Source organism: Cyprinodon tularosa, unplaced genomic scaffold, assembly GCF_016077235.1.
Source record: "Cyprinodon tularosa strain WSP-4 unplaced genomic scaffold, ASM1607723v1 ctg234, whole genome shotgun sequence".
In the NCBI taxonomy this organism is placed as follows: Eukaryota; Metazoa; Chordata; class Actinopteri; order Cyprinodontiformes; family Cyprinodontidae; genus Cyprinodon; species Cyprinodon tularosa.
In genome coordinates, this window is record NW_024038875.1 from 180,406 (window position 1) to 204,914 (window position 24,509).

General features: G+C 39.6%; 1 protein-coding gene across 1 annotated transcript in view; it reads right to left on the bottom strand.

Moving 5' to 3' along the window:
• The window catches only part of jarid2b (jumonji, AT rich interactive domain 2b), a 124,113-nt gene extending 115,773 nt beyond the window's left edge, over nt 1-8,340 (bottom strand). The window contains exon 1 of the mRNA XM_038287062.1: nt 7,764-8,340. Coding sequence (XP_038142990.1) covers nt 7,764-7,808 — 45 coding nt within the window. The 5' untranslated portion in view covers nt 7,809-8,340. The remainder of the gene's footprint in view (nt 1-7,763) is intronic.
• Nucleotides 8,341-24,509: the final 16,169 nt, after the last annotated feature.

Consider the following 24,509-nt stretch of genomic DNA (forward strand, 5'->3'; position numbering starts at 1 on the left):
AAGCAAGTCAGCATTTATCACAGCCAGAACTTTGCTGGGATTTCCTGATCTTACAAGCACAGTTAAACATTTCACATATAAGCAGACGCGTGGGTTTGACAGCAAATCTGTGACATTTTAGGCACAGAGGAAAGCGTGTAAGAGAGGGGGATCAATACTCCACTGAGCCTCTGCTCTTGTGCTTCATCCCTGGAGGCTTAATTCGCTGGATGTTTAAAGACGAGCCAGTCACAATAGGGGATCAGATGGGATTGACCAAGGGATGAAAATGTGAGTTGTGTTTATTAAACCGATGTCGCAGAGACGAGGATGTGTGAGTGAAGGTGAGCGGAGATCGCTTACGACGTTGTCCCAAAGACGACTGTAATGGTTATTAACAGCTATTACTGGTCTAGGCTGCAACTGCATGGCCATACAAAAAGGCTAGAAAACAAGCCAAGACATGAGTTAAAGCTTAATAATGTTTGAATCCAACTTTTTTTCCCTCTAAGATGGGTAAATAAAACGCCTGCAGCGCTTTTAAGTATACTGTTAAAATAAAGATCTTCTCATTTGACCCCAGAATTGCTGAATTGTCCTTTAAAGGCCTCCATAAGGCCCACAAGGCCACAGCAAAGACAAACCTAAAGTGGCGATTCAGCTTCACGAGGATACTGAACGGATAAGCAGCAGAAACCACCCACACGAGCACACGCACACACACACACACACACTCACACGTGAGCATGCGTGTCCACAGACATACAAACACATGCAAACAGCCTTTCAGAGCCTGACCAGCTGTCCACCCCCTCCCCATCCAGAGCTACGGGAGGCTGGAGGATATAAATCACTCGAATGGAGACGCACACAGGGGGAACACAAGCGCTGTGTGTGACACACACAAACCTACACTGCTGAGTCCAAACTTGCCTTGCATTATCTACTGGAGCATATGCAGTCAACCCAACATATGCAATCTGATACAAAAACGTTTTACGACAAAGAAAGTCCCGCCCAGTTTTAGAGCATTACACCTGCAAATAGCCAACTCTGTTCACATATGCGTGACATGGTGTAAAGTTGACTTTAAAGTCTATTCATCTACCCTACTGACTGAGGCTGCACACTTACTGACCTATGCCTGCGTGTGTCATCATCTGATGGATTGCATCACAGGAGACTGGGCTGTGCATTACATAATGCGGACAACTTGGAGAGCAAAGGGTACTCAGTGTTAATGAAACTCTTTTGGCCTTCCAAACCGAAGCCGTTAGGCTCAGAGTAGCAGAAGGAATCCAGCCAACTCCCACCTAACTAACTCCCCTTCAAAATGGCAAATTTTTCCAAACTAAATTTTTAGGTCTTCCTGACAGGTTTATAAGAATCTGTATATGAGCTATTAAAACGTTCACATGGATCCATTTGACTGGCTGTATGCTTGATTCTGTTGTGTAATAACACATTGTTTTAAACAAAACAAAAATTAAATAAAACCTCTCAATCTAGAATATGATTTAGAATAAAAATATGCAGAAGTTGTGTTTTTTTTTTTAAACCAAACGTTGACCTTTATTTTCATTTACACATTTATTCAAAAGAGCTATGCACAATGAATGAAAATAGATGCCATTTGTTCTCAGGAGTTCCTTGACAATAAAATACAACACTTTGTATAAATAACTGTCATTTACAGAAATACAAAGTACAAGACGTTACAATTCAGTTGCAAAGTCTACCGTTTCTAGAGGAAAATGAAATTTACATATAAATGTATATATAAATATACTTGAACCTGTTCAGCAGCTAAGATATTTGGGCAAATAAACTGTCCATCTCTGATAGAGAACTAGATTAAAATTGTTCCTTCTCATATTTCATTGTTTGAAAAATAAATAAAAAGAATCTAAATACGAATTTGTGATAAATGGGATCTTTATGGTTAAGATAATGGAGTAGGATATAAACATTTCCTCTACTTATACACTCTCAGAAAATATCTAAATTAAATTATTATTTTTTTTGTTTTGTTTTGTTTTTTTAGGATATTGGAGCTATGAGCAGGCCATCTTTTCTCACCAGCAGCGACAGAGCCTGGGCCTGCAGCGTGGGAAGGCTGCTTCCTCATATGAAGTGAAAATAGTGATGTTCACAATGCGGACCAATTTCATCATTAAACAGTAGTAGCTAAATAAGAAGAGTCAGCTGTTTCGCTACCTCTGAGCTTTACTTTGCACTTTTATTTTTTAATCCTCTGGCACTCAACAGATTTAAGTCTTCTAGGTAACCCATTTCATTCACCCTCACAAATGTGACACCGCAATGTGAACACTGACTGAGCAAAAACAGGCGTGCGAGGATGACACTTATTTCATAACCACTTTTCACGTGTGCCATAGTAACCATAGTGATTGTATGGCAGTAAAATAAACAGGCTGTAAAACACCTCTTCTGCCAAAGTGCACTCAGCTTTGCCCCAGTCGCCATAGTGACAAAGGGGTTGCAAAGTGAACCCTGCCATGTTGCACACGTGAGGAGGAGAGAGATTATAATGGAAGAATTTGCATTGAAACATAAGGTTAAATGAAGCGCACCGAGGCTAGAGCACGGTGAAAAAACAACCCTGCGACCCTCTCTTTCATGGGTCCGCATAAGGCCCACATTTCATTTGGACAGGCCAAAGAACGAGAGAGCGAGACAGAGGGACACGGAGATAAAAAGAGGAAAAAGGAGAAGAGAGGGGGAGGTTAAGTCTGCGCTTTTGCAATCCCTCTGCTCACTATTTTTGTTTCCTCTTTTTGTGCACATACACGCACTCGCAGCGCAGTGGATTTTTCAACTTCATCCTCATCAGTTGTGGGCCCTGATGAAACAAACACTGACAGCCTCTTTACATTTCTAAAGGCCCCTGCAGCAGCTGGGCTAGTCTCACACACACACACATACACACACAAACACACACAGCACTACAAGATTTAACTCGGAGGCGTAGCCCGAGCTAAGGCCTACAGGAAGAGCCGACTCGGCACAAAATGGCCCTGGCCATGCTGAGCTGCGCTTCGCTGCAACTCTAGCTCACACGACTCAGCACACAATATGTGCCATGTTCTGTTAGTATCAGTCCTTGATTCATCTTATGATAAAGTTTATACTATTTAACCACATGCTTTTTCCTTTTTTTTATGTAAAAAAGAAAAAAAAAAGTGCAGATTATGAACCGACAGAAACACTTGCTAATCTGGCTCTGCATTTTACTTCAGGGGGTATTAATGTTTCTAATCATAATCATGGCCAAGCCCTGTTTGCCTTAATTATATTTTAAATCATTCTAAATTTTAATATCAGTCGCAGACAGCAAGTGTTTGTTGGGAGCACAAAGTGGGGGTGAAGGGGCAACAACTCACACTTGTGTTTCAGGGGAAATGGTTAAGCCAAGCATTTATAATTGTCTTACGCTAATTAGGAGAAGGCAGAGGGAGGGAGCAGGGCTGGAGTGATCCGTATGGGCCACAAGTTACATCTGAAAATCTGCAAAGGGACTCCTGGAACAGGAATCCACAAGCTTGATGTAAACAGAAAGCTTTTCATTTTATTTTTAGATCCATTTTGGTTTAACTCTGAGACTGAATCAACCACAGCTGCAAAAAAAAAAGAAAAAAAAAATGTCTGAAGCTTAAGAGAAAAAAAAAAGTGTCTGTTATAGAAAAGGTGACAATAGTTATTCTATTCTGGATGACGTTAAAAATGGATTTAAGTGACTCATCGTTTCCTCATACATCCGGTTTCTATTGATGAAGGGAAGATTTACACACCTGGCCCGTTTAAAAACTTGATCTTCGCTATTATTAAACCACTCCTTTAACAAACAGCAGCCAGGCTTAATTAAGGTTGAATCTCAACTATTGTGAATGAAACTGTTCAGTCGACAGCTTTAGTTCTAGCGTATCAGATGACGACACTAAAACTGATTTTTTTTTTTAAAGATCAAGCTGCTCTTATGTCAGCCTTTCCAAACATCTGTCTCCTTCAAGTCGCCCCACATTTGTGCTGCTTTCCAATAAAGGCCGATACATCAGCACATTGTGTTACTGACACCGAGGTGCTGAAAGGAAACAAAAAACATCTGGTGGCCATAAGAGGTCATGCATACAGATGTGTTAAATCCCTGTAAAAAGATAGTATTTTTTACACTTGCTTAAAAAAAAGGAACTGGTTAATTCAAACTATATGTAGGGAACTTTAAACCATCAGTTCGTTTTTTTTTTATTACTGACTATTTGGGGAGGAAAAACTGCAAAACAGTTATATGGAAAATATTACTCTGGCTGCGAGTAATATTTAAAGAAAAGGTTGCTATTTTGGGAATATCTGTTGTGATGTTTACTTTTTAGGTAGCACACGTGCAAATCTGACATTGATAATATTAGACTGTAGTTGATCTGTAGCATAAAAACCTTTCTAAAAACACGCTTTAATAAAGTCAAGGACCTATAAGCACCAATGTTGTTTACCCTGCTAAAAATCTATTGCAATTGACAAGGATTACAGTAACTGCTTTGACAAGTAGGGTTATATCGTTATTACAAAATAAAATTAATAGAATAATAATAAGATTATCTTGTGAAACTATATGCAATTTTTCCAACAACTTAATAACCGTTTCAGTCAGCATTCTTACATGATCCTTCAAGTAGATCCAAGAGTTTCCTGCAAATTTTTAAGCAGATATTATTTGTACGCATGGGCATTTTGCTGAGTTTTAAAGGACATATCGCCAACTAGTGGTGTGGCAGTGAAGTTACACCGCTACCATTTCTACCAGTGTCTTATGCACTTAGACTGGGATTAAAACAGTCAATTGTGATGTATTAAAATAGAATAAATGTTCCAGTTTTCAATGAATAACCATCTTGTGGATGGAGGCCTTACTTAAATAGCATTGAAACTAAAATGAAAAAAGAAATGGACACAACTGTCAGATGGCAGGAAAGTGCGTGCACTACATTGCTTAGTCTGTGTTGTACATTTGCATAGAGGCTGCTTCCAATAATTAAATTCCTTTGAAAAATATTGAACAGGTCCCACCAAATGTGCATAACCAAACCTGATTACGCAACTCCAGCAAAGTGTAGATTCTTCAGTAGCAGAGATGCCCGCAAAAAAAAATAATAAAATACATAAATTGTCACATTACTAATTTATAGATTTGGAGATTTTCAAACAGTTCAATCGAGCCTCCTTTGACTCAGCAATGACAGCCCAGTTACTGATATTATTGACACCTTTTTCCCCCCCTTTCAGAATGAAAGAGTTTTGCTTTACAAAACAATCAATTTGCCAATTTTAGCTGCATATTTAAAAAGAACAGCATAACAAATGGTACTGAATGCATACATACAAAAAAGTGGCCATTCCTTGTTGATAAGACACCTAAACCTTCTGTAGCCCAGGGGCAACATCCTGTTATATCTGGCCCTTTTCAGAAACACTTCAAATGACACTATATGGATGTAAATTTAGCAGGCAGCACATGCTTCTCTTACATATGAGATTGAGATAGCATGATTGCGGTTCTTTGAACAGTTTTCTGCTATCTCAGCTGTAGACACTCGGCTAAGAAAGCCCAATGAGAAGTAGAGGTTTTTAATGTCTGGAGGACAAACATTTTGGTTGCAGAAAGCCATTATTAAAATGTGGGTCTTTTTTTCCCCTTTTTTGTTTCAGATTTTACAGGGGAGTTTGTATTGCTGATACAAACATTGCAGACAGGTACTTGCTGTCTAAGTAAAAAAAAAAGGCAAACTTGTGGCAAGATACTTCCAAGCTTGCAGAAGCTCGCCAAACACAGTGCAAGAGGATGACTCTGCATTTGCAAGGAGGAAGACACAATATTAGACCCCAGATTTCAATCAAGAAGAAATGGGGATTACATATGGGATGGGGTTAAGGCTGTTGCAGCATGCAAGCAAAGCAGGCTGCAAAAGAAGAACTTCTTAATCGAAAGTAGCAGACCTCTGTTGTGAGACATTGTTTTTCTGCTCACCCTTTTCAAGCTGGCATAACTGGGTATGGCCACTATATAAGGAATAAAAAAATGGGGTAACAATTCATACCATCTGATTTCTGTGAAGCCACCAAAAACACAGCAAAATATAAATAAAAGGAAAGCCATAGACTTTTTTGAGGAAGACTGCCCCTTGCCTTTGTAGCACAAAAGGTTGAAAAAGAAATTCAACTGTATAAGGATTATATCTCAAATTCATTCTATGGACAGCACCACCCTATAGTGGACAAAGAAGGCCACAACTTTACCTGAGGCTCATGTTTAAGCATCTTTCACAACATCCGAGTGGCTGTTTTTTAAAAGAAGAACAAACACTAAGGTCTTGTATCCTTTCTAAACAAAGATGTGCAAAACATGATGCGTTTGTGTTAAAACATTGAGCTTTTATTTTTAAAACAAGTTTTATTTGTTTGTATAAAAAGCAATATTATGATTCATTTCTATTAAGAGATTCGAATCCGTGAATGAATTGTTCTACTGCACATAGATGCAACATTGTATCCAGTCGGTCTGGTTCAAAGGAAAACAAGTGTTACAAACTTTAAATCTTCCGTTCCGGAGGGAGGGGCGCTGCAACAAAATGTCGATATATTCGCCTTTGCAACGTGGAAATCGATTAAAGGACGTTTATGTCCTAAAAGAGCAGGAAATAAGAGTAAAAAAACAGCCAACACAGGGCGGAATAGTTCCGTTTCACAGACCCCCTTCCCCATAAAAAGCAGCAGAAAGAAAATGGTCGCTTCGTGCATAAGCCTCTGCAATGCGACTGAACCGAACACAGCCTCGGTTTCTACAAAAGAACACAGCGTTCAAAGCATTTGGAGCGACTAAAGCCCAGTTTCTCGTTAAAATGTGCGGCCCAGACCCCGGTGAGCTAAGCCTGTCTCTGGGTAGCTTTACAGGGTGAAGAAAAATGGAGTAGTGCTGCTGCAATATCTACTTCTCCACAGAGGTCACACAGAGAAGATGGGAGAAGAACACGGAGCATGGTAGCGTTATGGGGTTTTAAAAACCACAAAAAGCCTCACAGAGGAAATATAAGCATGGGCATTCATTCTGCTAAAGAGTTGGAAATATGCAGAATGGTATCTTTTCCTGCTGCTATGGCGGAGAAATTAAAGAGCCATAGCGAAACGTGTCGCCCCTGCAGCGGGAAAACAAGTCAATATTTTTAAAAATAATAAATAAATACATTAACTTCCAAAAATAATAAAATAAAAAATATATGTGTGTGCAATTTGCTGCAATTAGATTGTATTTAATAGGTGAATAAATCGCTGTGAAGATAGAGACGCTCCGAACATGGAAGGCTGAGCTATGGCCGACTGGTTCTTCTCCGATCAGCGAGGAGCGAACAAAAAACAGAAAAAAACGGACATGAAGCTTTATTTTTTTTTTTTATAAAACATGGTTAATTTGAAACATTTTCAAACGTTATGACAACACATAAAAGCAGGGAACCTCATTAGTAGAGAGGAAACGAATAGAAAGAGTCCACCTTAAAGCGCCGCAGAGCGCACGAAAACATGTCTGATGTCGATTAAAAACCAACTGGAGCTCTGGGACTAAATAAACAACAGTTTCGTTAAATCGCAAACGCATCACTGTTTCAACTGTTTCACACAGATGATTGGAGCCTGCAGAGACTATGATTAAAAGAGGGGAAAAAAAGTTTATGCGTTTTTACGCAGGCAAACTTGAATAGATCAGTCCTACTTACGTATTTCTTCTGGATGATATTCCTCTTGGGTCTTTCCTTGGTCATTATGCAATCCTCCTAAAGTTAAATGTTTGGTTATAAAGAGAATGGCCACATGAATTTCTATTCTTTCTCTCCGGGGCTCCACCGACTGACTATTTAAATCCCCGGCTCTGGGAGGAAAAAAAAAAAAAGAAAAAAGCTGGCTTTTGCAGAATCCTTCCTTTTCCTTATAGGTTTATGTATAAATCCAAAGATTCAAGCGTCTGCGAATAGCATGGGTGCAGGACTGTAGCCGATGTCATTCAGAGAGAACATACTCTTCACAAAAAAAAGAAAAGGAGGCAATTAAAAAAGCAACCAAACGCGTAACAATAAGTTCCATTCGCCCGAATGGCTCGGCTTCTACAGATAAAAACCACTATAGGGGTTGAAATGTCGCCGAGTCACATCTTTGTTTTAAAATGTAACGGCGACCGGAGGGAGAAAATGAATAAATAAAAAAAAGAAACAAATAAAAGGCTTTTGGCGTCGCGTTTGTTTCTGAGCTGGAGCCTGCGTTGTCAAGAGAGCTCTCCAGCGGCACTGCTCTGCTGAGCGAGCTCAGCTCCTTTCTTCCAGATTTCAGCCAATAACAGCCCTCCTCCAAGCGGCAGCTTTAAAATTCTAAGAGAGTAAACTGAGGACACCACTCAGGTAGCTGCTCTGCATGCTTTTATCCCTGAACAACACGCTTTTGGTGAAATAAATAACAATTTAATAGTTTGAAATAGGCCTAAATACATTATTCTCTAGTTTTTAATCACCATGATTTGTCATATTATTATAAGACGTGTAGCATAATAAATAAGTTTGTCTAAAACTGGAAAGTTGCAGTTAAAACCCAGCTCTGTGTCTAGTAGGGGTGTAAATAATAATCGTTTTGTATCGATGCATCGATCCAAAAGCCGACGATCCGATGCATCGACACGTCCGCAAGAGAATCGATTCATGTTTTTTTTTTCCTCCGGTCTATTTTTATCCATTTGCTCCTGGGTGTAATTCCCCCTCCCGTGCTGCGGTGGCGCTAAACCTATTATGCCCTCCTACCGCTCTTCCTGGTTATACTCTTACAGCAGTTTGTTGCAGCAAGCTTGACACAGACATTTTTAAATTATGCTCAGTATTGAAGCGTGGTCTGGGCTACACGCTGTGGGTCTAGATACGGCCGAGGCGATGAGGAAGTGGGGGCGAGTTTAGTCCGACGACGGAGGGACAATGGGGCAAAAAGAGCGGAGATTCAGCTGGAAAAAGGGTCCCAGCGGTCTCGCGCACCTCGCTCTTCTAGCGGGTCGAACTTCACGAGTTGTTTTCCGCAATTTCGGTCATAAAAACAAAACAAGCCGGCCTCCTGTCTGCGGCACTGTTTGCAATCAGCTACAATCTGGGAGAGGTGCAGCGTCTCTCAAGGGGGCGGTGACGTCGACACTGGAGCCTTCTTCTTCTTCTTTTATTTAATGGCGGTTGGCAAACAACTTATAGGTGCATTACCGCCACCTTCCAGAATGGAGTATGGACCAGACAAATTATTATATTCTCCCTAAAATACCCGTTCTTCTTAGAAAATTAAAAATACTACCAAAAACTACATCCCCAGATGACCTTTGAAACAATTTCCTTATATCTAGTTTAGTTTTATTCCTGTCTAACTCTCTACGCAACATCTCTCTTTCCTGAGTATATTTATTACATTCTAAAAAAATATGTTGGACAGTTTCTCTGGAGCCGAGGTATTGCATTGAACTCATTACACTGATATTGTGCAGTATTTTTGCAGTATTTTTTGATGCAACTTTTCTACTTCTGTTATTTGCTGTTGTTTCTAAAGAAAATGCATAATGATATTACAGCTTTCATTGATTTATTTCAAACTTGAAACTTTGTTTAGCCTGTAAGGTGTAAAAAAAAAAAATAATAATAATAAAAAAAATAACCGATTAATCGATTAATCGAATCGAATCGTGGTGTATTCTTGAGTATCGAAAATAATCGAATCGTTGGTTCAGGAAATCGATACTGAATCGAATCGCCATGATGGATGTGATTTACACCCCTAGTGTCTAGCCTCCATACCACTGAAATTAGTGGGTTTACGCAGGTTTATCGAACATGGGTCAACCGGCAAACATTCGACATTTGGCTCCCTTCCATTGGCAACAAATGCTGGTTCTGACCCTGGGCAGCCTCTGCCCCCCCATTGTTAGGTGTGTGGTGACCCATCAGCTGGGTAAAGCCGTGCGTACACTGTGTGATTTCTTTTCAGTCATTGCATGCAGCTACTGCTCACACTGTACGGCCAACCGCAGGGTTTCGTCGTACAGTGAGAGCTCACAGCTCACGATTTATGTTCGGACCGACGCTCTGATGCGATTTAGGCTACCTGCTCACACTGTACGACTAAAAACCACGTCAGACTCAGCTCCGCACTGGGATGGAGCTGCTCTGACTCCTCTATCCAGAAGCCAAACCAGTAGAAGGGGAATACGAAGCCCACTGGAGTGAAACGCCGGGTTTTAGCGTTGATGATGTCACCAGTGGACTAAAATCAGGAAAGTAAACAATGGAAAGCTACACTGAAATGAGCCAGGGCGTAGTAAATAGTTTTTTTCCCCCCCTCGGAATCCCTTTTACCAGTGCTGGGCCATGTTTATCAAATGTAAGTAGATTTTTATTTTTTTTTTTGGCTTGTTAAGCTACATTCAGACCGCACGCTGCAGAAGCAGCTATTTTACATGTAAAGTCAATGGTTGACGCGCATCAAGGCCCAGCAAAAAGGTCCTTCAGCGCGTCTGAGCAGCTGAAGCAGTGCATCCAGCAACCGTGAACAGTAGCGAAAAACCACAAAGGCAACCAGACCAGAGGCTGCTGTTGAACGGGATTCCCAGTGACAGAGAACCGCAGCTGTACGGGGGGGTCTGAGCGGCTCCGACAGCTAAATGATATTTGAAGGCAGGATTGTAATCTGGATGAACTTACTGCACAGATGAAGTTTTCAGGCGGACTAAAACTACTTTTTACCCACTTATAACAGAAAATAGAGCAAAGCCGATCTCTACAACTAAACACAGAAAGGATAGGCTAGCTCCACCCAGTGAGGTTTAGATCCACTTTTCGACCACACAGCTAGAGCAGAGAGATGCTTCAGGCTCACGTCAGAACTAAACTTGTACTGGCATCAAAAATGAAGTAGCATGCGTATTTTTGCTCCTTCTGCTTCGTCCGGTCTAAATTTAGCATTAGATCAGAAGTGACTGGCGCGATGTGTTGACATCCATACGTTGTTCTCATGACCTGTTAATTTTCTCAGCAAGCTGTTTGAAGGCGTTTGTAAGATGGGTCGCTTGCGGAGTTGTTTGACACGGGTCAACATGGGTCAGTGAGCCATTACAACTGCCACTTAAAGGTACACTATGCAACCGGTGTTGATTTTCCAGCGAGGCTCCCCCCAGAGGGCGAAAGTAAAAGTGCACTGTCGTAAATATGCACAGCTGTTCTCCTGGTTTCTCCGTCAAGCCAGGCGCGGTTGTTTTGAGCTTAGCAGACCATCTGATGCGCGTGACGCGCCGCAAACGCGCTGCTGCTCAAGATGGAAAAATTGAATTTTTGCTGCTCGACGCGCCGCGTCAACCAATCAGAGAAGCTGATCTGGGAGCTGGCAGGGAGAGAGACACAGCTCTGATCAGAGCGCTATGATGACTCCTCTTAAACAGTTTATTGACGCCTAAATTAACTTGAAATGCAGAAATCTGCCGGCAGAATATGTTCGCTTTTATTATCCTGCTGCCTGCAGTTTGGATTATTTAGATGAAAAACACCTACCAGCTGCCGTGGTGAACCGCGAGGAGGCGACCCGGCCAGAGGCTGCTGATGAAGTGATTCCTACTGTCGGCGCACGGCTGGTATGTGTAAGGCAGGATGATAATCTGAATGAACTGACTGCACCGATTACGTTTTCAGGTGTATTTTCTCACTCAAAAACATATTAAAACTACTTTATTCCCACTGATCACAGCAAATATAGCTGCAAGGGAGAGAAAGGATAGTGAAGCTCCGCCCAACGCACGTCAGACACACTTTTGGACCGCGCAGCCAGAGCAGCAAAGCTGCTTCAGCCGCGCGTCAGAACTAACTGGTGCAAGCAGTAAAAATGAAGCAGCAGACGAGATTTGGCTGCGTCCGGTGTGAAAGCAGCACTGCACAAAGATCGCCACTGTGCTAGCAACGAGCATGCTTTTAACTGGGGGGTGTAGCAGTTCTCGCCGTAAAGCAAGACCGACTCTCGCGAGACTTCTGAGCCTGTGGGTGCGGGTCGGTGCTCCTGCAATTGCAAGTGCGGTATTTCCCCCACAGACCACCAGGGCGGCCGAGAATACCTTTGTTCAACCTGAAATGACTCATTTAATCATCCAAAACGTTATGGAACTAATTAACTGAAAAATGTTGCATAGTGTGCCTTTAAAGCCGATTGTTTCTGGATTTAAAAAGATTTTTCGGCCAATAGGTAAGGGGTATTCTCAATGGTTGTGTCCTTGGGCAAGACACTTTATCCGCATTGCCCAACAACGGTGGTCAGAGGCCTGCTAGTGGTTGTTTAGGGCAGCCCCACTTCTGTCGTGCCCTGGGGCGGCTGTGGTTACAGTGCAGCTTTCCACCATAAGCGTGTGAATACATGTGTGAAAAGGTGAATCATAAATTAAGTGTACAGCTCTTTGGGGGTCACTGGACTAGAGAAATCTCTTTACAAATAACCTTTAAAGGTACATTCACTCAAAACATGAGTGGATCCCTATGTATCATTATCCCTAGGTTAAGGCCTGTTCAGGACTGCCAAAATGACTGGCGGTGTAAAGGAAGCATTTTGAGCGATGCCAATGATGCAATTTGACAAAAAAAAGGGAAGCAGCGCTGGAAGTAGTTGGAGTAGACACATGGGAAGCTAAGAGGCAGAGCGATAAGCACATATAGGGAAGTTGCATGGTGACAGGCATAGATAGCAAAGTTGTATGACAACATGCTATGTAAAATGGCACTAGGAGTAGACGGGATTGATGCACAGATAGAGCACATGAACAATTTTGCAGTGGTTGAACAATCTGGACACCTCTGTCAATTCCCTTTGTATCCATCAGTCAGGGACTTGATGTGTCTGTGATGTAGGATGAATTTTTTTAAGTTAAAACATTTACCAGAGGTTGATTCATAACCCTGATGCAGTACAGCTGATCCTGATACTGGGTCCCTGGTCAGATGTCAGTACCAATGGAAGCAATCATTCAGCTGAAGTTCTTTAAGAATGCCTAGCCCTGCAATGATACACGTGTACTTACAAAAATGAAGCCATCATGACAAGACCAGCACCACTGGTTCAACACTCCCCCCATATTACACCTACTTGCCAAATTGGCTTTAAGACATCCTGTGGCATATCTACAGTTTGTTGATATAACCTCTAATCTGCATCTTAACACTGATGTGGGAACAAACTCTCTTATGTCTTCCTCTGACAAAGCATTGTTTAAGTGTATATAACAAACTCTTTTGTCAGTCAGGGCTCCCATTATGACCTAGGGGCCACAAAACCTATTGCATTTGAAACCAGTTCCCAATGGATAAGTTTGAAGTTGCTCCATTTAATGTCTCCAACATGATACCCCTATACGTATTACCAGCTACATGCTGGCGCACATGAGAGTAAACGTGGCCCCAACCCACCCTTAATGCGCATGTGCTGATGCAAACAACAGCATTGGCAGACTTCAAGGTAGCAGTTCTATTTTAGAATCTAAGTTTCAGAAGCTACAGAATTCATTGTGGGTTCTACACTCACTACTTGTGGAGCCTCGGTCATCTCTCTATATAAACATGTTTTTTCATCTACAAAAAACAGGAATTCAAATTACGGTAAATGTCACCACAGAAAGCTTTTGTGTAAAGATGAAACCCTCTGAAACTGCAGTAGAGGTAACGTTTAAGTAAGATGTGAAAGGGATGAAGTCCACAAAATATCCAAAAGCATCTAAAACATAGATTCTAAAATAGAAAAACTTTTGTTATTTTTTATATCAGTTCAAGTGTTTTAAAAGTGGTTAGAACTACACTAGCATGTCTCCATCCAACAGAATTTGAACTTTAAGCAAACTCTTAAAAGTAAAAAAAAAAAAGGAAATGCAAATTTGTGGTCTTTCCATTTTGTTTAAAGTGAATTAACCAGGCACGGCAATGCATATCGTCATCATACGTTTCACACGTTAGATTTTCTACGTAGACTGAGGGTGTTCGGTGTCAATCAGAACATCATGTTTTTATTCTAACATGTACTGATGGAGAGTATAATCAGGTATGGGATCACACTGTGGTTCGGCAATCTCTCCACACAGTCAAAATCAAAGTTGCAGCGCCTGGTATAGACTGCAATGAAAGTGATGGGGAGGACCAACAAGCTCTCCTTATTTTTATTTATTTTTTTCATTAATTTTTAATTCTTATGAGTGTGTATGTAGCTTATGTGTGCGTTTTTTAGCTGGTGTTTGTTTTCCTTTGTATTTATTGTTTCTAATGCCAGCTACAAGTACGCACTGCGCAATTGGGTCCTTGACAAATTTCCCCTAGGGGACTCTATTCTAGTCTATGATATTACGCGTGGCTGTAATAAACAGGAAGAAGAGGCTGCAATCTAGCACTGACCAGAGATGAACAACTGAAGAAAGTTATATTGAATAATTGCTATTAGGCAAGTTGTTCTTACATTAACATGTCAGCTAATAATAGCAGCATTGCTTCAAGCCATGTCTGCATGCATAATAGGACCATCCCGAAGACGGTGACCACAGAAATAGGTGATCAGTCATGTAAGGTAAAAGTGCACTATGTCAGACTTCATATATTTCCAACTACCATTTTTCACATTGACCTCTTTCGCAGAAGCCAAAAAAACAACCTCAAGAGAGCATAAAACATTTTTATTCCAGGAAGTTTTGTCAAATGTCATTTCCATCAAGCTTTTTCCATGTGATGCTTCTAAATGTGCATCTGAAAAAGCTGATGGAAACACACCAATTGGCTTGTGTGCACAAGCAAGGGCAGTATTTAGCGAGTTTAGGATAGGGGTATCCAACTTACCCAGTCCGGGAGCTGGTTTAAAGCTTAATTGTGATGTGACCCCCTAAGCAACCAAGAAGCTTGTTACATACACCCAAACCAGGTTTTGTCTGGATGGGGTGACAGCTACAAAGTTTTGCACATAGAGAAATGATGCAGGCATTGACTCTGATCTTCTGCAGCCAATCTTACAAATTTACAAAAAAGATGACAGGAATGTAGTAAAACTTGCACAGTTTCAGTCTGTTGATTAATGGTTGAGATGGAAGTATTAGTCAGCAAAATGTCTTTCACTGAATTTTATCAAGATTTGACCCCGGATGCAGCTTACTCATTGTAACTTCATTTTGGTCAGCTACTTCTGCTTTTGTTGTTTTCTTGGTTTTCATGCGCACAATGCAAAACATGCTGCCCCGGTCAGCTGTAAGGATGGGACCAAAATTTAGTTTAAAAAGTTAGATTTTTTTTATTTTCATCACACTTTCACAAGTACAGAGCAATGAAGGGAACTCTCTCCATTTAACCTTTGGGGATCGATGGGCTGCCATTGTGAGGCGCCCAGGCTGCAGTTTGGGGTTAAGGATATTTGTTCAGGGACCCAGAGTGGCAGTCTGTGGGAGTAGGGTGCAAACTCAGAACCTCAGGATTTCAAACTCTATGCCCTAACCACTAGGCCTCCACTCCCCTTAATAATAGAAAACAGAATAATAGAAAAAAAAGTGCTATGAGCATCATTTCCATCAGTGCACTTTGAATGTGAGTAGCAGAATTTGAGATTAGGATTGAAGGACTGTGAGAGTTGAGTTTGCATCTGAGAGTGAAAATAATGAATATTTCTCTCAAATTTAAAATGCATGCTCTTAGATTAAAAAAAGAAAGCTCACATATAAATACATCTATTGATAAGAATTGCATTTAAAGAAACTAGTACACAAGCATTAGCAAGAAATGGAAAGGAAAAAGAAGCAGCATATATGTGATAATCACCCCCCAACCATGCTGATTTCATTCTCATTCATGTTACAAGCAGCTATTGATTTCTTTTCTGTGTTTGATGTAGATTTAGCATAGCTCAACCAAATGATCAAAGCACTGAACTTACCCATGAATGCATGAACAAAAATGTCAAATCAATAGATCATAGGTCAATAATTCCAAGTATCTATCACACATGTTTATTTAGCACGTGAAGAATAGATAAATTGTACTAGAAAATAAATGTTTCCGGGGGGGGGGAAGAAAATGCCGGGTAGATGTCAACCTCTGAAATGTTTCTGTTAAATTTTTTTTTTGGTAAATCTGCAATTTTTGTTTTAGCAGCATCAGGAGTAGATTGTGCCGTTTTAAGATGAGGCTACAGAACATAATGCTTTTAGTCCCTCATCACCCTGCGTTCTCAAGAGGCCTTCTGCCCTGCTGGTGCTGACATTAAGGCCCACATGAATCAATGGAACAAGCTTTGGTGGGGTGCCTTAATTTTGCAGCAGCCCCCCACATGGCTCACATTTAGCTCATACTAAACACAGACAGAATAGTTTACAGGGTCAAAGAAAAAAAAAAGAATCTTTTAAGCTTTATTAAGTAAGATTTATCCTCCTAGTAAAGCTTTTATAATTTAAAACTAGTATTGAAGAGCTTTAATCATTTATCTAGATCTGTAACACTTTTAATTTACTGGCAAATGGAGGTTGTATGATGCTCATAAAAGGAGCTGTAAACATTTTAGTGTAAAGCAAGTTAGGGCTTACTTTGCAGATTAGGTTTTATTCATAATTAATCTCAGCAGGAGAACAGCAGACAGATTGTATTTATGTCTGGGTTGCTTGAGTCTGTCCTTAAAGTGCCAGAAGTTTTTCTTTTTTTTTTAAAGTGCTGTTTGGACTACATAAATGGCAGAATAATTTGCACCATTTAAGGTGTTCATGTGTATATATGTGTGTGCTTTGTGTTTATGTGACGGGGAAGGCCAGGGATTGATTAGAGCTTTCATTCTCAATGCGGTTAATTGCCCAGTGAGGCTTAGCAGACGGTGCTACCTAGATTGATGTCCGATAGCCAAGAAGGGGAGAGTCAGGATGTGATTTTGCGAGCATGTGTTTGAGGGAAGGAGGGGTATTGGCACATTAAAAAATAAATAAAAAAAATCCCAAATTAATGTTGAAAGATTGAATACTGGACACACATGCTGAAATAGACCCAAAGGACAAATCCTAAAATGAAAGGATAAATCAAGCTTTCATCAAAACATCTGGTGAAGATATAAAAAAAGGAACCATTACATGGAAGGACACAATTTCATGTCACCTTTTTGTATTTAATATTTCATTTCTGGTATTTGGACACCTTTTTAGGTTAAAAGTGATCTTATAAGTTTAAAGTTCTTTTTGGACATTCTTTACTCGTTCATTTTATAAAAACAGTCATCTCATTTTGAAACAGGAACAACAGCATATCTGTCTTTAAATACCCTTGTTGAACGGTTAGGTGGCTTTGTTTACTTAAAATAAAATAAACAAAAAAGATGAAACACACAAGGAAATATAAAATTTACACCAAATGTTGCTACAAGCAGGTGCCAGAGGCAAGCATCAATACCAAATCACTTCCTGCAATCAAGACAGTGAGAGAAAGATCAATGATACTAGTAGTAATTCGGAATATCATTCCTCAGTATTGGTAACAGATTTTTATATTATGTAACCGGGAATATGTTTGTATTTTATTGATTCCTTTTGTTATGGCTTATCTTGGAGGGATGCTGAGCAAGGAATGTCCTTTTATGGGTTGGTTTTGATTTTGTTATAAATGTGGCAGATCATTTTTGGCTTTCCCAGCATGGCAGTATAATTGAATATCCCCGATATGACATCTCCCATATACAGAGGCAGTACTGAGGGGGTCCAATGGTCATCTTTGTCCTTCTATCATGTCATTTTTCTTCCGTCCATCAATTACTGAACCAGTTTGAGATCCCAAATCAAAACAACAGTTATTTAAATATACCATGTCCTTCAAACTCTTTAGGATACTGATAGTTCAGATACATATTAAATTTAATTTTCTTTCCTTTTTTTTACATTGTAAATTTTTAAAGCAAATCCCTTTTCACTACACATTTATAGCTAAAACAGCTCAGACACATCTACAAGTAGCATTTATTTGCAATTAAGTGTTCACGAAAGTCTTAAAATGTTGGCAGACAAAAAAAAGCAAGCCTAGAAAAGTCACCAGACAAAGAATAATTGTTTTTGCTTCTTGTCTTTCACAAAGCAAATAATGGGCTTCCGTCTGTACTTTATTGTATTCCTGTTAAACTTGTTGTAAACTAGGTTCATAAAAAATGTTTATAGTTCGATAAGATGGGTTAGAAGTATGTGGTTCAGGGTTGGATTTAACTAGCTCTGCATGATACTGTGGGTGGATGAAGAAGCCATAACTCTGGCTATTACAGCTCACTCCTGTAAGTGCAGACTATTAAATATATGGTGGTATGTTTAAACTGTAAATAGTAAAGAAAAGGTGGAAAAGACACACCCTGCCATGATGCAAGTTCTCCCACTTAGAAATCACGTAGGAGTCTGAAATTGTCAAATCGATTATCAAATATGATTTTTTAACTATTTTTTTAATTTGTACACTGGAGAAAATCAATAATAATATTTGGTAAAGTATCCTTTGTTTGCAGTTACAGAGGTCAAACGTTTCCTGTAGTTTTTTCACCAGGTTTGTAAACACTGCAGGAGGGAATTTGGCCCACTCCTCTGCACAGATCTTCTCTAGATCAGTCAGGTTTTTGGGCTGTCATTGAGAAACACGTAGGTTGAGTTCTCTCTAAAGATTCTCTATTGGGTTTAGGTCTGTAGACTGGCTAAGCCACGCCAGAACCTTCATATGTTTCTTTCAGAGCCATTCCTTGGTTATCCTGGATATGCTTTAAGTCATTGTCATTTTGGAAGACCCAACATGGTTCCGGGCATCCTCTCCTTAATACAGTGCAGTCGCCCTGTCCCATGTGCAGAAAAACATCCCCAGTTTGTAGAGTTTTAGAGGTTAGAGTTTTATTTTGGTCTCATCTGTCCACATGACTTTCGTCCATGACTCATCTGGATCATCCAAATGGTCATTGGCAGATTTAAAATTTCCTCACAGGACCATTTTTCCCATTATCTCCTATAAATAAATGGAGGTAATGGAAGAAAGGAAGGTGCATTACTGGGTGTATTGAGCAACGTCTGCAGGACTTGAGCACCACATGACATGCAGTGCTCTACTTTAGGTTAGGTTAATTAATCAATACGATTGGTGTCATTAGATATGAGCCACCACATCTAATCACATAACTGAGGTAACTCTACATTTGTAAAAGAACCACAGAGAAATAATTAACTGAGTCTGTATTATAAGGAAGGTATAATTTCTATGTGGAGTTCATTTGAGGAAGTCTTACAGGAGGATGTGGTAACATTAAGTAAGCATTGTTAACATCAAAAAGCCGTCAAGTCAACAAAATGTAATTAAAATGAATCCAGTGAGCTAACATCTACCCGGTAATTGACAAAAGTATTCAATGTCTAACCAAATTTGAGTCCAAAAACCCCATCTGGCATTGTACCCTGGACTGTTGTCTTGGAGCTGGAGGGTAAAAGAGCTAAGCCATTTTTGAAGCCAAACTGCATTCTTTGGTCACAAGCATTGTTATTACGGTATGATATATAAAAAAATAAAAAAAATGGGAATCAACTTCAAATATCCAAATAGAGTGCCATAAATAGAACGATATGATCATTATTTTTTCTTCACACTCAAGTTGTCTTTTTTTTATTTTTTTTTTACACTCAATGCGGTGAAGTTTACACTAAATATAAACTAAATGAAGAACATGTTCCAGGATGAAGTTAGGCTCTATGACAGACCACATGACAGAACGGGGAAAGCATTTCCTGGTATGTGTTCTTAAAATATATGACGAGTGCATGTATATTGATTTAAAGAAATAAATAAATAAAAGGAAAGAAAAGAAAAGAAGACACTTTTAAGGTATAAGAAAGGAATTCAAGGCATGTTAAACAGAGCCAACCCAGAAAACCGGTTCAAAAGGATATTTATTTATCACTTTATTATTAATTACATTAATTTGCAATCACAGTACATTGTAATGTTTTTTGCCCTAGAGTGGATGATGACAGACACTTTGGAGGTTGCATTGGTTTGAGTTAACCCCAGCTGAAATTTGAATCTTCGAAGTACTCATTAAAGTAAAGTTAACCTCCCCCCCGTCTCCCACCTCGCCCTCTGTGCTGTTCAGGGACTCGTTGGGATCACAAACACAATTTATTGTTCAGAGGCCCCTCCAACACACATAGACATACACCTCCCCTTTCTGAAGGGACTTTGAAAGTCCCCAATCTACCACCGTGGATAATTGGATACCTTCAGCAAGAGAAATCCCCAGCTGCACTAAGACAGGTACCAGCTGTGTACGCTCATAGTTGGTTTGTCAAATATTAAGGATGAGACAGAGAAAGAAAGAGCTTTGTGAAATCTTAAACTAGTGCGAATTGTGAGATATGCAATGCATGTTTAACACATGTTTTCAGATTCTATTCACAATGTGAATTTCGCATTCAGTGCAAATCTACTTCCTAGACTGAGTGGTGCAACAGTACAAACAGGATGAATATTTATGCCCTCAGGCTCCAATGTTACGTTGTCCTGAGGGCATGTTACTAACTGTGCCCCAAGTTGACCAACCTGGAAGTTAAAGGAAAAACTGTCTAAGGAATCAGAGTCAAGGAATGGCCTGCCCTAATTTTTGCCCTCGGGGCTCATGTTGTGATCCACTAATGATCGTCTATCTTCCCAGGTTCACCTGGGTTCACCAGGCTTTTGAAGCTGATCTGCTTTTAACCTGGGCAACGGCAGACTTCAAGAAGACGTAGATTTTAAAAGGTTTAATGTTGAGGTTCAAACATAGCTCTCTATTAAAGCCTTTACACCATTTTAAGAGTAAAACTGTATGGGATGCAGCAAAGTTGGAGCGCAAGAACCAAGCTTTATCCCTGGGTGTGAGTATCGAACTATTGAAACCTATGCAGCATGTCTTTCTCCTGTCTCAATCCCATTTCCATTAGTTATATTTCTTAGTTATATTTTAACCTTTCCCAGGTTAAATTTGTACCTGCTCTTAGCAGCTAATGTTTAGTCAGTCACTTTATCTTTATTTGAAATCACTGGTGAAGAGTTATTCAGTGCAGCAACTCCTCTTTGAGACACACCTTAATATCTATGAGTTTTGGTCTGCATCCCAAATAGAAGCTATTCTAGCTACTTTGGATTAGCAGGAAGAAGACATGATGGAGGAGACACGAAAAACAGTCAATGTAAATGAGAGGTATGTGTTCTTAGCTCAACGAATCAGAACCACTTCATTTTTTTTCAAAGAAAAACAAAAAAAATAGTCTCAAGTGTGAAGATAACGCTACAAGTTACCGTATAATACCTGCCAAAGTTGCAAGTTGAACAGAAATAAGGAAGATTCCAATCGCCACACTTCCAGCAGATTGCGAGAGTTCTTTCGGTTCTTAAGCGTTGTCAAACTCAACATTTAGATATATCCCTGAACCAACACATCTGAACCAAATAGCTAAATTACCTCCTCACCTGTCCATTGTTTTATTCATTCATCTTTCGTTTTGATTACATCAAGAAAATAAATAGGACACGGAATATGTACTTAATTTGCTAGAGGCTGTATTCCCTTAGCGGTGAAAAGAAATATATATGGTGGTTTTAGGATGATTGAAAAAAAAAAAGCCTCAGAATTCAAAGAGAGGTGTACCTTTGTTATATCTTGATAGATAAGCAATTGTACCTATTCACTATCTCACTGTTCACCAATTGTGTCCCCAATTTTAATGCTAAACTGATAAATGATGTAACGTTTGTGATGGATGTAAAAAAAAAAAAAAGATAATCATCTCAAAAGTAGGAAGCTGCACTGTAGTAGTGCAATGGGATCTTGTTTGTAGACCTGCAGAAAACATGACAATCAGAAACAAAGATTCCTTAGTTCAGGAATGACTTGCTTACTCCTGTAGGTCAAGACCTGCCCCAGGTGTGGGGGAGATCCGAAGTTTACCCCCTGATGGTGGACAGCCAAAGACTCTGCAGCCCCTTTTCACCCACCAAAGGCACCTGCGCTGGATACAAAAGCAGCCCCTCTTCCATTCTTTTAGAAGCTGTGCAGTGAGAGGCAAAAACACATGGTGAAGGATCGCACTAGAGAAAAGAAATAAAGCTGGAAGGGCTGGGGTGGGAGGGGGTTGCTTCAGTCACAGCCATGCGGAAACAAAGTAACACAAACTCAAGCCACAGCAGGGAAACAGCTGGAGTATGTGTGTGTGTGTGTGTGTGTGTGTGTGTGTGTGTGTGTGTGTGTGTGTGTGTGTGTGTGTGTGTGTGTGTGTGTGTGTGTGTGTGTGTGTGTGGTGGTGGTTTGGGGGGTTATGGGGGGGCAGGCTGGGTGGTCTGAAACAGAGAAAGAATAAAGGGGGTGTGAGTTTGCAGGAGAAATAAGTGGGAATGAAGGATGGTAAGAGGGTTCACACTGCAAAAAATTTGAATCTTTATAAGTCTTTATTTCTTAAAATACGTGCATTTTTTCTTGGATTGAGGAGGTAAGTGAGACACTTTGCCAATGGAACAAGACAATTTACATTTAAAATAAGAAAAAATTATTGCATTGTCTTATTTCAAGTGCATTTTATCTAATTATCTTATTTTAAGAGTAAAAATACTCATTATTTGGCAAATCCTCTTACTTACCTACTCAAATTAAGGGTAAATACACTTAATTTAAGTAATCTTTACTTATTTCTAGATTGTTTTTGCAGTGCAGGTTAGGGATGATGGAAATGTTGTGCAGCAAAATGTTAGAAAAGTTAAAGGACTGTGACAGGCCAGGAAATGCCTTGATATTCCATGTAATTTTTATTACATGGAATCAAATATGTTTAAAAGAAGTATTATGTGAAATTTAATTGACTTACTCTCTGCCTTGTTAAGATCCCAAGTTTTATGTTGTGTTTTTCTATGTTAGATGTAGTCCCATAGATTCTGCTGCACACAGACAAGCAACCATCCACTTAACAAAAGTGCATTTTGGAATATGCAAATAAAGTATAAAAAAGCGGTATAAGAATGTTACAGGAATCAAGATGAATTTCACCATACTAATTCAACCCTTTGTGTTTGGTTTCTTAGACCTTTGCTATGTCCAATTCCCTTTATATGTGATGTTTCCTCCTTTGGTCACTAATAGTCTTTTTTTCCTTGTTAAATAGTTTCAATATATTTTGTTCCTTTTTTCCCTGCTTTCACTCTATCGCAACAGGCTGACATTATCTTGACAGACTTCTCTGCATTCAGTGTCATTTTCCACACTTCTCTTAGCATTTAAGCTCTTTGGTTTTCACTATTCATTGCAGGATTCGTCTCATAAACTGCAACATATGCTTTTCCTCGGTACCTGTGCCATTTTCCAGTCCATGCTTATTTTCTTGTATTATTGGTGTTGTCCTTGCTGTAATTTTGTCTTTTGTTAATAATGAATCATTTATCATCCTGCTTCTGATTTCCTTTCTGCTTTTTACTCCTGCTACAACCTAACACTTCACGTTTCAACATCCACTATCTTTCCACTTCCTAATTAACCACTTGTTTGTATTGGTTTATCATAAAAAAAAAAAAACACATTGAAAATGAATTATTCTTTTGAAAGAAACCGCACTAACCAGACTTCCTTTTTACCTTTATAAGTGCAGCATTTTCAATTAGTCATAGCCTCTTGGACAAATAAGAGATGTGCCATTCAAATCTGTCTAGTGGCTTCCTCTGTTCATAAACAGACTCCCGGCGAATGATAAGAAGCTTAAAATGGAATAAAAAAATTTAATAAGTTTGACCTTTTTTCATTCTGAGAGCTCCAAAAGAACCTTATTATTCATAGCAGCTATAAACTGGACAAAAGGAGTGGACAATTAGACTATTCCACATTATCTTTCTTATTTTCACCATGTCTGTTTTAAAGTTTCTCCAGTTCAGCCACTGTTATCAGGACAATTTAATTAATCCTTTTGTTGTTACTAAAGTTGGAGTTGCATATTATTAAGAAAAGCTTTTGATAACCCCTTCAGCAAAAAAAAAAATAACACCAAAACCAAAACCCCTATACTTTTCACACAAATCTTATCACATTACCTTTTGCATGACAAAAAGAAAAGAACGTAAGTCATGCTGGAGGTCCTTCACATTTGCATGTCCCCTGGGTGCTCGCTTTAATTTGGCTACATATGTCCTTTGGCTCCATATGTCCATATGGAGTTGGCTTAACATGGAGCTTGTGTTTATGGAAACGACCCTACTTGATTGTCTGTTCAGCTTCACAGCTCTGCTCTGATTTGCAATTGAAAAGCATGTAATTGTACTTGAACTGAGTGAATAACTATAGGTTGTGTTTTTCTTTTTTTTTCCCAGAGAAGGTGTATGAGGTGAATAATGTTTGTCTTCTAAGCCATCCCTGAGGGGCCACCTTCAATATGCTGCAGATTTTCTGGTATACAGAGGTTCTAC